This window comes from Pelobates fuscus, chromosome 3, assembly GCF_036172605.1.
Source record: "Pelobates fuscus isolate aPelFus1 chromosome 3, aPelFus1.pri, whole genome shotgun sequence".
In the NCBI taxonomy this organism is placed as follows: Eukaryota; Metazoa; Chordata; class Amphibia; order Anura; family Pelobatidae; genus Pelobates; species Pelobates fuscus.
Window position 1 is genome coordinate 299,162,911 of NC_086319.1, and position 14,555 is coordinate 299,177,465.

At 38.5% G+C, this 14,555-nt stretch overlaps 1 protein-coding gene across 4 annotated transcripts in view; it reads right to left on the reverse strand.

Moving 5' to 3' along the window:
* The window catches only part of SLC24A1 (solute carrier family 24 member 1), a 139,625-nt gene that overhangs the window by 85,917 nt on the left and 39,153 nt on the right, over nt 1-14,555 (reverse strand). For all 4 annotated transcript variants that reach the window (XM_063448773.1, XM_063448772.1, XM_063448771.1 and 1 more), the window contains one exon: nt 13,924-14,036. In XM_063448773.1, coding sequence (XP_063304843.1) covers nt 13,924-14,036 — 113 coding nt within the window. The remainder of the gene's footprint in view (nt 1-13,923; nt 14,037-14,555) is intronic.

Below are 14,555 nucleotides of genomic sequence, written 5' to 3' on the forward strand. Positions count from 1 at the left end.
ACCTGCTAATGTTTTTATAACTGTATGTTTTAATGTAACTGTGAAGCACTTTGGGCAACAACATTGCAATTAAATGTGCTATATAAATAAATAATAACAGTTACTCCGCCCACTCCAGTTGTAGACTACTGGTGGAGGCAAGAACACTTCACAATTTCCCCAGAAATTGTAGCTTTTCTAGTTATTAAGTGTTCTTGCATAGCAAGACCACTTAATGTTATCTCACATATATATTATTAAGTGTTCTTGCATAGCAAGACCACTTAATGTTATCTCACATATATATTATTATTAAGTGTTCTTGCATAGCAAGACCACTTAATGTTATCTCACATATATATTATTATTATTCTTATTATAGCCAAATTTGCCACCCTAACTCCTCCCACAGTTTTTACACTACATAGACAGAAATATACCGAAACGTGCGGATTGTTCCCGATTGGATTGCTATTACTTTGTGGAATGTTTCGCCGAATGGTTCACGGAATATTGTCGTTCTTGTGGCGAAATTTGTCCCATAGGAATGATAGGCAAAGCTAGAGTGGGAGCTGGCAAAAGCTGAAAAATCAGGACATGATTTCTAAACTGCCACCACTCCCTCATTTTCAGGCCCACCTACACACATCTTATATCAACACGTTCAGCTATCCCAGCTGGCACTAAAAATGTCCACAGCTAAGCCATAGTCCTGATAGTTTTCAAAATATGACCATTTGTTTGCAACTCACGCAGTCCATTGACATTCATTGAAACTCCACTCTGCAAAGCTCACATTTGAAGGGCAATTTCTAAACTGCGACTGTGCCTTCATTGTTAATATCTCAGAGACATACTATGCATAAAAATGTAGGTCTGGGTCTTGTGATTCTCACAATATAAAGCTCTTCACTGTAGGGTTTATAGTTTTTAAAATACGACCGTTTGAAGATGGCAACCGCAAAAATACTCTGACCTGTGCCAGGGTGGAGCAGCAAGTGATGTCATACACAGGGCCTTTTATACATCTGCTAATGTTTTTATAAATGTATGTTTTAATGTAACTGTGAAGCACTTTGGGCAACAACGTTGCAATTAAATGTGCTATATAAATAAATAATAAGTTACTCCGCCCACTTCAGTTGTAGACTACTGGTGGAGGCAAGAACACTTCACACAATTTCCCCAGAAATTGTAGCTTTCTAGTTATTAAGTGTTCTTGCATAGCAAGACCACTTAATGTTATCTCACATATATATTATTAAGTGTTCTTGCATAGCAAGACCACTTAATGTTATCTCACATATATATTATTATTATTATTCTTATTATTCTTATTATAGCCAAATTTGCCACCCTAACTCCTCCCACAGTTTTTACACTACATAGACAAAAATATACCAAAACGTGCAGATTGTTCCCGATCGGATTGCTATTACTTTGTGGAACGTTTCGCCGAATGGTTCACGGAATATCGTCGTTCTTGTGGCGAAATTTGTCCCATAGGAATGAATGGCAAAGCTAGAGTGGGAGCTGGCAAAAGCTGAAAAATCAGGACATGATTTCTAAACTGCCACCACTCCCTCATTTTCAGGCCCACCTACACAAATCTAATATCAAAACGTTCAGCTATCCCTGCTGCCACTAGAAATGTCCACGGCTAAGCCATAGTCCTGATAGTTTTCACAATATGACCATTTGTTTGCAACTCACGCCTTCCATTGACATTCATTGAAACTCCACTCTGCAAAGCTCACATTTGAAGGGCAATTTTTAAACTGCGACTGTGCCTTCATTGTTAATATCTCAGAGACATACTATACATCAAAATGTAGGTCTGGGTCTTGTGATTCTCACAATATAAAGCTCTTCACTGTAGGATTTATAGTTTTCAAAATACGACCGTTTGAAGATGGCAACCGCAAAAATACTCTGACCTGTGCAAGGCTGCAGCAGCAAGTGATGTCATAGACAAAGCCTTTTACACCTGCTAATTTTTTATAACTGTATGTTTTAATGTAACTGTGAAGCACTTTGGGCAACAACATTGCAATTAAATGTGCTATATAAATAAATACTAACAGTTACTCCGCCCACTCTAGTTGTAGACTACTGATGGAGGCAAGAACACTTCACACAATTTCCCCAGAAATTGTAGCTTTTCTAGTTATTATTATTCTTATTATATCCAAATTTGCCACCCTAACTCCTCCCACAGTTTTTACACTACATAGCCGAAAATTTACCAAAACGTGCAGATTGTTCCCGATCGGATTGCTATTACTTTGTAGAACATTTCGCCGAATGGTTCACGGAATATCGTCGTTCTTGTGGCAAAATTTGTCCCATAGGAATGAATGGCAAAGCTAGAGTGGGAGCTGGCAAAAGCTGAAAAATCAGGACATGATTTCTAAACTGCCACCACTCCCTCATTTTCAGGCCCACCTACACAAATCGTATATCAAAACGTTCAGCTATGCCTGCTGCCACTAAAAATGTCCACAGCTAAGTCGTATTCCTTATAGTTTTCACAATATGACCATTTGTTTGCAACTCACCCAGTCCATTGACATTCATTGAAACTCCACTCTGCAAAGCTCACATTTGAAGGGCAATTTCTAAACTGCGGCTGTGCCTTCATTGTTAATATCTCAGAGACATACTATACATCAAAATGTAGGTCTGGGTCTTGTGATTCTCACAATATAAAGCTCTTCACTGTAGGATTTATAGTTTTCAAAATACGACCGTTTGAAGATGGCAACCGCAAAAATACTCTGACCTGTGCAAGGCTGCAGCAGCAAGTGATGTCATAGACATGCACCTGCTAATGGTTTCTATAACTGTATGTTTTAATGTAACCGTGAAGCACTTTGGGCAACAACGTTGCAATTAAATGTGCTATATAAATAAATAATAACAGTTACTCCGCCCACTCCAGTTGTATACTACTGTTGGAGGCAAGAACACTTCACAATTTCCCCAGAAATTGTAGCTTTTCTAGTTATTCTTATTATTAAGTGTTCTTGCATAGCAAGACCACTTAATGTTATCTCACATATATATTATTAAGTGTTCTTGCATAGCAAGACCACTTAATGTTATCTCACATATATATTATTATTATTATTCTTATTATTCTTATTATAGCCAAATTTGCCACCCTAACTCCTCCCACAGTTTTTACACTACATAGACAAAAATATACCAAAACGTGCAGATTGTTCCTGATCGGATTGCTATTACTTTGTGGAACGTTTCGCCGAATGGTTCACGGAATATCGTCGTTCTTCTGGCGAAATTTGTCCCATAGGAATGAATGGCAAAGCTAGAGTGGGAGCTGTCAAAAGCTGAAAAATCAGGACATGATTTCTAAACTGCCACCACTCCCTCATTTTCAGGCCCACCTACACAAATCTTATATCAAAACGTTCAGCTATCCCTGCTGCCACTAGAAATGTCCACGGCTAAGCCATAGTCCTGATAGTTTTCACAATATGACCATTTGTTTGCAACTCACGCCTTCCATTGACATTCATTGAAACTCCACTCTGCAAAGCTCACATTTGAAGGGCAATTTCTAAACTGCGACTGTGCCTTCATTGTTAATATCTCAGAGACATACTATGCATCAAAATGTAGGTCTGGGTCTTGTGATTCTCACAATATAAAGCTCTTCACTGTAGGATTTATAGTTTTTAAAATACGACCGTTTGAAGATGGCAACCGCCAAAATACTCTGACCTGTGCAAGGCTGCAGCAGCAAGTGATGTCATAGACAAAGCCTTTTGTACACCTGCTAGAGTTTTTATAAATGTATGGTTTAATGTAACTGTGCAACAAAGATGCAATTAAATGTGCTATATAAATGATAACAGTTACTGCGCCCACTCCAGTTGTAGACTACTGGTGGAGGCAAGAACACTTCACAATTTCCCCAGAAATTGTAGCTTTTCTAGTTCTTATTATTCTTATTATAGCCAAATTTGCCACCCTAACTCCTCCCACAGTTTTTACAGTACATAGACAAAAATCTACCAAAACGTGCAGATTGTTCCCGATCGGATTGCTATTACTTTGTGGAACGTTTCGCCTAATGGTTCACGGAATATCGTCGTTCTTGTGGCGAAATTTGTCCCATAGGAATGAATGGCAAAGCTAGAGTGGGAGCTGGCAAAAGCTGAAAAATCAGGACATGATTTCTAAACTGCCACCACTCCCTCATTTTCAGGCCCACCTACACAAATCTAATATCAAAACGTTCAGCTATCCCTGCTGCCACTAGAAATGTCCACGGCTAAGCCATAGTCCTGATAGTTTTCACAATATGACCATTTGTTTGCAACTCACGCCTTCCATTGACATTCATTGAAACTCCACTCTGCAAAGCTCACATTTGAAGGGCAATTTTTAAACTGCGACTGTGCCTTCATTGTTAATATCTCAGAGACATACTATACATCAAAATGTAGGTCTGGGTCTTGTGATTCTCACAATATAAAGCTCTTCACTGTAGGATTTATAGTTTTTAAAATACGACCGTTTGAAAATGGCAACCGCCAAAATACTCTGACCTGTGCAAGGCTGCAGCAGCAAGTGATGTCATAGACAAAGCCTTTTACACCTGCTAATTTTTTATAACTGTATGTTTTAATGTAACTGTGAAGCACTTTGGGCAACAACATTGCAATTAAATGTGCTATATAAATAAATAATAACAGTTACTCCGCCCACTCCAGTTGTAGACTACTGGTGGAGGCAAGAACACTTCACAATTTCCCCAGAAATTGTAGCTTTTCTAGTTATTATTATTCTTATTATAGCCAAATTTGCCACCCTAACTCCTCCCACAGTTTTTACACTACATAGACAAAAATGTACCAAAACGTGCAGATTGTTCCCGATCGCGTTGCTATTACTTTGTGGAACGTTTCGCTGAATGGTTCTCGGAATATCGTCGTTCTTGTGGCGAAATTTGTCCCATAGGAATGAATGGCAAAGCTAGAGTGGGAGCTGGCAAAAGCTGAAAAATCAGGACATGATTTCTAAACTGCCACTACTCCCTCATTTTCAAGCCCACCTACACAAATCTTATATCAAAACGTTCAGCTATCCCTGCTGCCACTAAAAATGTCCACGGCTAAGCCATAGTCCTGATTGTTTTCGCAATATGACCATTTTTTCAACTCACGCAGTCCATTGACATTCATTGAAACGCCACTCTGCAAAGCTCACATTTGAAGGGCAATTTCTAAACTGCGACTGTGCCTTCCTTGTTAATATCTCAGAGACATACTATACATCAAAATGTAGGTCTGGGTCTTGTGATTCTCACAATATAAAGCTCTTCACTGTAGGATTTATAGTTTTTAAAATACGACCGTTTGAAGATGGCAACCGCAAAAATACTCTGACCTGTGCAAGGCTGCAGCAGCAAGTGATGTCATAGACAGGGCCATTTGCACCTGCTAATGTTTTTATAACTGTATGTTTTAATGTAACTGTGCAACAACGTTGCAATTAAATGTGCTATATAAATAAATAATAACAGTTACTCCGCCCACTCCAGTTGTATACTACTGGTGGAGGCAAGAACACTTCACAATTTCCCCAGAAATTGTAGCTTTTCTAGTTATTATTATTCTTATTATAGCCAAATTTGCCACCCTAACTCCTCCCACAGTTTTTACACTACATAGACAAAAATATACCAAAACGTGCAGATTGTTCCCGATCGGATTGCTATTACTTTGTGGAACGTTTCGCCGAATGGTTCTCGGAATATCGTCGTTCTTGTGGCAAAATTTTTCCCATAGGAATAAATGGCAAAGCTAGAGTGGGAGCTGGCAAAAGCTGAAAAATCAGGACATGATTTCTAAACTGCCACCACTCCCTCATTTTCAGGCCCACCTACACAAATCTTATATCAAAACGTTCAGCTATCCCTGCTGCCACTAGAAATGTCCACGGCTAAGCCATAGTCCTGATAGTTTTCACAATATGACCATTTGTTTGCAACTCACGCCTTCCATTGACATTCATTGAAACTCTACTCTGCAAAGCTCACATTTGAAGGGCATTTTCTAAACTGCGACTGTGCCTTCATTGTTAATATCTCAGAGACATACTATACATCAAAATGTAGGTCTGGGTCTTGTGATTCTCACAATATAAAGCTCTTCACTGTAGGATTTATAGTTTTAGAAATATGACCGTTTGAAGATGGCAACCGCAAAAATACTCTGACCTGTGCAAGGCTGCAGCAGCAAGTGATGTCATAGACAAAGCCTTTTACACCTGCTAATTTGTTATAACTGTATGTTTTAATGTAACTGTGAAGCACTTTGGGCAACAACATTGCAATTAAATGTGCTATATAAATAAATACTAACAGTTACTCCGCCCACTCTAGTTGTAGACTACTGATGGAGGCAAGAACACTTCACACAATTTCCCCAGAAATTGTAGCTTTTCTAGTTATTATTATTATTATAGCCAAATTTGCCACCCTAACTCCTCCCACAGTTTTTACACTACATAGACAAAAATATACCAAAACGTGCAGATTGTTCCCGATCGGATTGCTATTACTTTGTGGAACGTTTCGCCGAATGGTTCACGGAATATCGTCGTTCTTGTGGCGAAATTTGTCCCATAGGAATGAATGGCAAAGCTAGAGTGGGAGCTGGCAAAAGCTGAAAAATCAGGACATGATTTCTAAACTGCCACCACCCCCTAATTTTCAGGCCCACCTACACAAATCTTATATCAAAACGTTCAGCTATCCCTGCTGCCACTAAAAATGTCCACAGCTAAGCCATAGTCCTGATAGTTTTCACAATATGACCATTTGTTTGCAACTCACGCCTTCCATTGACATTCATTGAAACTCCACTCTGCAAAGCTCACATTTGAAGGGCAATTTCTAAACTGCGACTGTGCCTTCATTGTTAATATCTCAGAGACATACTATACATCAAAATGTAGGTCTGGGTCTTGTGATTCTCACAATATAAAGCTATTAAGTGTTCTTGCATAGCAAGACCACTTAATGTTATCTCACATATATATTATTATTATTATTCTTATTATAGCCAAATTTGCCACCCTAACTCCTCCCACAGTTTTTACACTACATAGACAGAAATATACCGAAACGTGCGGATTGTTCCCGATTGGATTGCTATTACTTTGTGGAATGTTTCGCCGAATGGTTCACGGAATATCGTCGTTCTTCTGGCGAAATTTGTCCCATAGGAATGAATGGCAAAGCTAGAGTGGGAGCTGGCAAAAGCTGAAAAATCAGGACATGATTTCTAAACTGCCACCACCCCCTAATTTTCAGGCCCACCTACACAAATCTTATATCAAAACGTTCAGCTATCCCTGCTGCCACTAAAAATGTCCACAGCTAAGCCATAGTCCTGATAGTTTTCACAATATGACCATTTGTTTGCAACTCACGCCTTCCATTGACATTCATTGAAACTCCACTCTGCAAAGCTCACATTTGAAGGGCAATTTCTAAACTGCGACTGTGCCTTCATTGTTAATATCTCAGAGACATACTATACATCAAAATGTAGGTCTGGGTCTTGTGATTCTCACAATATAAAGCTCTTCACTGTAGGATTTTTAGTTTTTAAAATACGACCGTTTGAAGATGGCAACCGCCAAAATACTCTGACCTGTGCAAGGCTGCAGCAGCAAGTGATGTCATAGACAAAGCCTTTTACACCTGCTAATTTTTTATAACTGTATGTTTTAATGTAACTGTGAAGCACTTTGGGCAACAACATTGCAATTAAATGTGCTATATAAATAAATACTAACAGTTACTCCGCCCACTCTAGTTGTAGACTACTGATGGAGGCAAGAACACTTCACACAATTTCCCCAGAAATTGTAGCTTTTCTAGTTATTATTATTATTATAGCCAAATTTGCCACCCTAACTCCTCCCACAGTTTTTACACTACATAGACAAAAATATACCAAAACGTGCAGATTGTTCCCGATCGGATTGCTATTACTTTGTGGAACGTTTCGCCGAATGGTTCACGGAATATCGTCGTTCTTGTGGCGAAATTTGTCCCATAGGAATGAATGGCAAAGCTAGAGTGGGAGCTGGCAAAAGCTGAAAAATCAGGACATGATTTCTAAACTGCCACCACCCCCTAATTTTCAGGCCCACCTACACAAATCTTATATCAAAACGTTCAGCTATCCCTGCTGCCACTAAAAATGTCCACAGCTAAGCCATAGTCCTGATAGTTTTCACAATATGACCATTTGTTTGCAACTCACGCCTTCCATTGACATTCATTGAAACTCCACTCTGCAAAGCTCACATTTGAAGGGCAATTTCTAAACTGCGACTGTGCCTTCATTGTTAATATCTCAGAGACATACTATACATCAAAATGTAGGTCTGGGTCTTGTGATTCTCACAATATAAAGCTCTTCACTGTAGGATTTTTAGTTTTTAAAATACGACCGTTTGAAGATGGCAACCGCCAAAATACTCTGACCTGTGCAAGGCTGCAGCAGCAAGTGATGTCATAGACAAAGCCTTTTACACCTGCTAATTTTTTATAACTGTATGTTTTAATGTAACTGTGAAGCACTTTGGGCAACAACATTGCAATTTAAATGTGCTATATAAATAAATACTAACAGTTACTCCGCCCACTCTAGTTGTAGACTACTGATGGAGGCAAGAACACTTCACACAATTTCCCCAGAAATTGTAGCTTTTCTAGTTATTATTATTATTATTATAGGCAAATTTGCCACCCTAACTCCTCCCACAGTTTTTACACTACATAGACAAAAATATACCAAAACGTGCAGATTGTTCCCGATCGGATTGCTATTACTTTGTGGAACGTTTCGGCGAATGGTTCTCGGAATATCGTCGTTCTTGTGGCGAAATTTGTCCCATAGGAATGAATGGCAAAGCTAGAGTGGGAGCTGGCAAAAGCTGAAAAATCAGGACATGATTTCTAAACTGCCACCACTCCCTCATTTTCAAGCCCACCTACACAAATCTTATATCAAAACGTTCAGCTATCCCTGCTGCCACTAAAAATATCCACGGCTAAGCCATAGTCCTGATAGTTTTTACAATATGACCATTTGTTTGCAACTCGCGCCACCCATTGACATTCATTGAAACTCCACTCTGCAAAGCTCACATTTGAAGGGCAATTTCTAAACTGCGACTGTGCCTTCATTTTTAATATTGCAGAGACATACTATGCATCAAAATGTAGGTCTGGGTCTTGTGATTCTCACAATATAAAGCTCTTCACTGTAGGAATTATAGTTTTTAAAATATGACCGTTTGAAGATGGCAACCGCAAAAATACTCTGACCTGTGTAAGGCTGCAGCAGCAAGTGATGTCATAGACAGGGCCATTTGCACCTGCTAATGTTTTTATAACTGTATGTTTTAATGTAACTGTGAAGCACTTTGGGCAACAACGTTGCAATTAAATGTGCTATATAAATAAATAATAACAGTTACTCCGCCCACTCCAGTTGTAGACTACTGGTGGAGGCAAGAACACTTCACAATTTCCCCAGAAATTGTAGCTTTTCTAGTTATTAAGTGTTCTTGCATAGCAAGACCACTTAATGTTATCTCACATATATATTGTTATTATTATTTTATTATAGCCAAATTTGCCACCCTAACTCCTCCCACAGTTTTTACACTACATAGACAAAAATATACCAAAACGTGCAGATTGTTCCCGATCGGATTGCTATTACTTTGTGGAACGTTTCGCCGAATGGTTCTCGGAATATCGTCGTTCTTGTGGCAAAATTTTTCCCATAGGAATAAATGGCAAAGCTAGAGTGGGAGCTGGCAAAAGCTGAAAAATCAGGACATGATTTCTAAACTGCCACCACTCCCTCATTTTCAGGCCCACCTACACAAATCTTATATCAAAACGTTCAGCTATCCCTGCTGCCACTAGAAATGTCCACGGCTAAGCCATAGTCCTGATAGTTTTCACAATATGACCATTTGTTTGCAACTCACGCCTTCCATTGACATTCATTGAAACTCTACTCTGCAAAGCTCACATTTGAAGGGCATTTTCTAAACTGCGACTGTGCCTTCATTGTTAATATCTCAGAGACATACTATACATCAAAATGTAGGTCTGGGTCTTGTGATTCTCACAATATAAAGCTCTTCACTGTAGGATTTATAGTTTTAGAAATATGACCGTTTGAAGATGGCAACCGCAAAAATACTCTGACCTGTGCAAGGCTGCAGCAGCAAGTGATGTCATAGACAAAGCCTTTTACACCTGCTAATTTGTTATAACTGTATGTTTTAATGTAACTGTGAAGCACTTTGGGCAACAACATTGCAATTAAATGTGCTATATAAATAAATACTAACAGTTACTCCGCCCACTCTAGTTGTAGACTACTGATGGAGGCAAGAACACTTCACACAATTTCCCCAGAAATTGTAGCTTTTCTAGTTATTCTTATTATTGCCAGTTATATAGCGCCAACAGATTCCGTAGTGCTTTACAATATTATAAGAGGGGGGATTTAACTATAAATAGGACAAGTACAAGAAAACTTACATGAAAGATAGGTTGAAGAGAACCCTGCTCAAATGAGCTTACAGTCTACCTTCCTGTCTGCAGACTTTCTTGGCTGGAACTTGTAATATAAGGTCAAGGCTGTTTCCCTAGGATTTTTTACTAGTTTAATACATTTTAATTATCTTTGGTACATCTGAAAGTTTGTCCATAAATAACAAGAACACAGATAATTGAAAATTGCTTTTTTATCATTATTATTATTATTATATTAGTCACAGTGCTGTACAATGGTTGAGGGTCATATACTGCAGTGTTAATAATACTATCCTACAATGTTGTCATATGTTAATGTCATCATGTGCAATTAAATAAGAAATCAAATTTAATAAAACCAATGGAACTTCACAATACAGAAAGTGGTGTTAGACTGCCACCTGCTGTCTCTTTGTAGAATATTCTATTCAAATAATCATTCCATGTTTCTCATTATCTGCATGAAATGGCACATTAAGCATTCTGAATGAGTAAAACAGGCCATACATTGCAATCTCACAGATCTATTATTAACAAAAGTCTGAAACATTTCTGTTAAATTGGGCACAGTACAGGGATGTTAAAATTACCATATTAGAATGATTTTTCTGCTCTCTAAAAATAAACTTAAATTAATTTACCGGTTGTATTTTAGACTGCACGTTTTGTCTTTTTTATGTATTTTTCTATCATGTCAAGAGAAGATACCTTGATAATGTATAAATTTGCTAAATTAACCAATAAATATATTATCGTATTCCTCGTCTCATGCAGAACTGTTCTAGTGACCGGCATCAAAAACTGAGCATTTTATAGCTCACACTATTACTAATTAATTACCTGCTTCAGGGTTATCTGGCGGCCATCCAAAGAGTTGTATTGGAAGAATTCACAAGGGGAATACAATATTACTAAGTACATCCTTTCTGACTATAACTGGTGGTAAAGATAAGATTCCCTGAAGAAGTTGCAAACATTTTGCATCAACAATGTTTGCCTTGATGGAACTACCCACTGGAGATGTGAGATTTGTTTTCTTCACCAATATCTAGTAAAAAATGAAAAGGGTCCCGTCCTTACACACCCACAAACATGTAAAAAGGAGACTGTTGCCATGTAATAAACATATAAAATCCTCTCTATACTCCATAGACCACGACTTATGAAGCAATAATATAGTCCCAACCCCACACGGAACACTAGAAGTAGCTTACCCTACCACACGCAAACCATACAAGTAGCATCACCACTAAGGGGCAACACCACCAGCAGCCACCTCCCTTCACATGGAATCCAACAGGCAACCTCCACACACACCACCCCCTCACAGCCTTGTCCCACTTATCATCCAATTACCCACGTTGTCACATTGACCATCCAATCATTACTCCTAGTTGGTAGAATCAAGAACTTCTATTTGAAAGATTGTTTCATTGGTGTTGTGGCTCAATTCCTTAAACTTCCTCACACGGTACAACATTGGTAATATCTTGACTGCATGGGGCAGTAGTGTAGCATAACGAATCCTGTATTTCTGTGTTCTAATAGGGCCATACCACATCTATTATACTTGAATAAGTAATGGCAATTATGGTGTAAAACATGATAACATAGCAGCCAATCATGTATCGCTAAATCTGCTGCATCTAAATAGTTTAAACATAATTTAAATGGTTTAGGGGAAATGGTGTATGATAAATGTCTAATTTCATTATGACTATTTCATTAAGACATACTAAACATGTCCTACATATTCAAGCTCACAAAAATAAATATAAAGTTACTAAAACTGCAAATGCAAGATTAATACAGAACGCTCAACAAACATGTTATTTGTTAGTATATAACAATATTCAATCAGATTTGCCTACCAAGATTATGCAGGAGATGGAGGGAATAGGAAAATGAATTTAATAAAATATACTCTTTGCATGTGCTGTATCTTCTGCCAGCATGGTGTACAGTTTGCTGACAGAGACTGAATAGAAAACAAAAGTGGTAAAAGTAAGGCCAAAATAGAGGAGGTGAAAAAAAATCCAAATTTGTTTATTCACAACTCATCTGTTTTGCCCATTGCGTAACAGATTATGTCTGTTATTCTAGTGGGTAAACAATCAAATGATATCAAACAGAACACAGTGTTGAAAGACACTCATTGCATGCTCAGACCAAGCATATACTTTCTTGCAGTATATCCATGTAGTTCTACCTTTTCCAGGTCTGCAAGTCAATACTGTAAACTTTTAAATATTAAAAATAGATACAGGGTTATCTACTAATGCTAGCTATGCGTCCAGTTTGACTACTGTGGCCTTAAATTTGAAACTTACTTTGAATTCACTTTGAATTCTCACTTTACTAAATAACTCTGATTTAGGTTTTGTACAATGTCACAATATTATGCATTTTTATTTTCATATACTGAAATATTTCGATTTAACATCTGTATGCTTGGTTTGGACACCTTGTTTATAGCCTGTATACAGTGCACTGCACATAAAAACAATTGTAGCCCATGGAGCAGCGGAGCTAAGGGGAGTGGGCCTTAACATTGCCAGGAGACAGGCATCTAAGGGTCAGTGGTTAGGGATTGGTTTAAAGAAATGGAGTGGGGTGGAGTTATAAGAGGAGTATAAGTAGTGGCCATTTTAGATCTAGGGATCACTTTAATCTAAGTTGCACTTACCTGTTGTTGTCCCACCCACCCTCCCTTTGCTTTCAGGTGTTTCCCGTTTGGTCACGGCGGCAGGGGATGGAGAGTAAAGTTGGGGGGAGAAAAGAGTGAGATGGGGAAAAAGTTTGGAGTTCAGGGCTAATAGGTAGGCCTTTGGACTGGTTTGGTAGGTTCGAGCTCCGAACCGGGGTGTGTAAGGGCGTCTCGGTATGCCCCTACACTTGTGGTGACCTTTGGTGGCAATGGATGGTGCCCTTTGGTGGCAATGGTCATGTTTCAATGTTAAGTTAAATGTTACAATGTTTGGGTATTATGTTTTGTGGGAGTGGGTCATTGACAGGGGGTTAAAATTGTAAAATGCAGGATGGTAATTGTGCAGGTCAACGTTGGCCTGCTGTTGACAATGACCTTTATATTTTATGTTAAGAATGAATAAAGCTGTGATATAAATTTTGCCAAAACGATGGTGTCAGTCTTTTATTGGTAAATGGGTAATGGTGGGGTTATGCATATGCCGACAAGGCGACCGTGCACGTCATGTTCTATCAGTGCCTTAATCCATTTAGCATGCAGTTCTCAAAATAGGTCCTTTACTGGAGGCATGGGACATCCCTTCCTATAATAGAGTACTGTTATTAATATACATATATAAATGAGACATTACCTTAGCGTCTTCTTGGTCTTGTCCTTCATCCTCAGCATCCTTGGATGGTTCTGAGCCAGTTGGGGGTGTCACCTGTACATTCACTGTTGGAACGTCACCACCATCCTTCTCATCTGTAATGTAGAAGAGGGTTTAATTGCAGGGCAGTTTCAATGTGAGAGTCATCTGTTCTATCTGTTTACTGTCATTATCATATATATTTTCTCTATATTTCATAAATACTTTATATGTAGCCACATTTCTGCTGGATCTCAAGAATGCTACAAGTCTTCAGTTTAGGAAGTCACTCTAGACGTTCAAACTAATTTGTTCCATTCTCATAACCATCAGTACTTGTATCTGTCACTTAGTCCCAAATCTCTAGCTCTTTGCTTAATCCCAGAAATCCAGCCAGCCAGACCTTTCTTAGCAGTGGGAAGGGATGTGTTTAATCCCTTACTGATTGAGTAGAGCAGTATTGATGGGATTATCAGTGATTTCTTTTTTAAGGTTTGGTGGTCTTCAGATGCCAGATTGGGATAGGGCATTTTTAGTTAAGTTTTAGGGCTAGACATTTGAGATTAAAGTTTGTGATTAAGGTTTCAGGTTATGTACAAGATTTTAGATACACATCATCAATCATGCATAGTGCT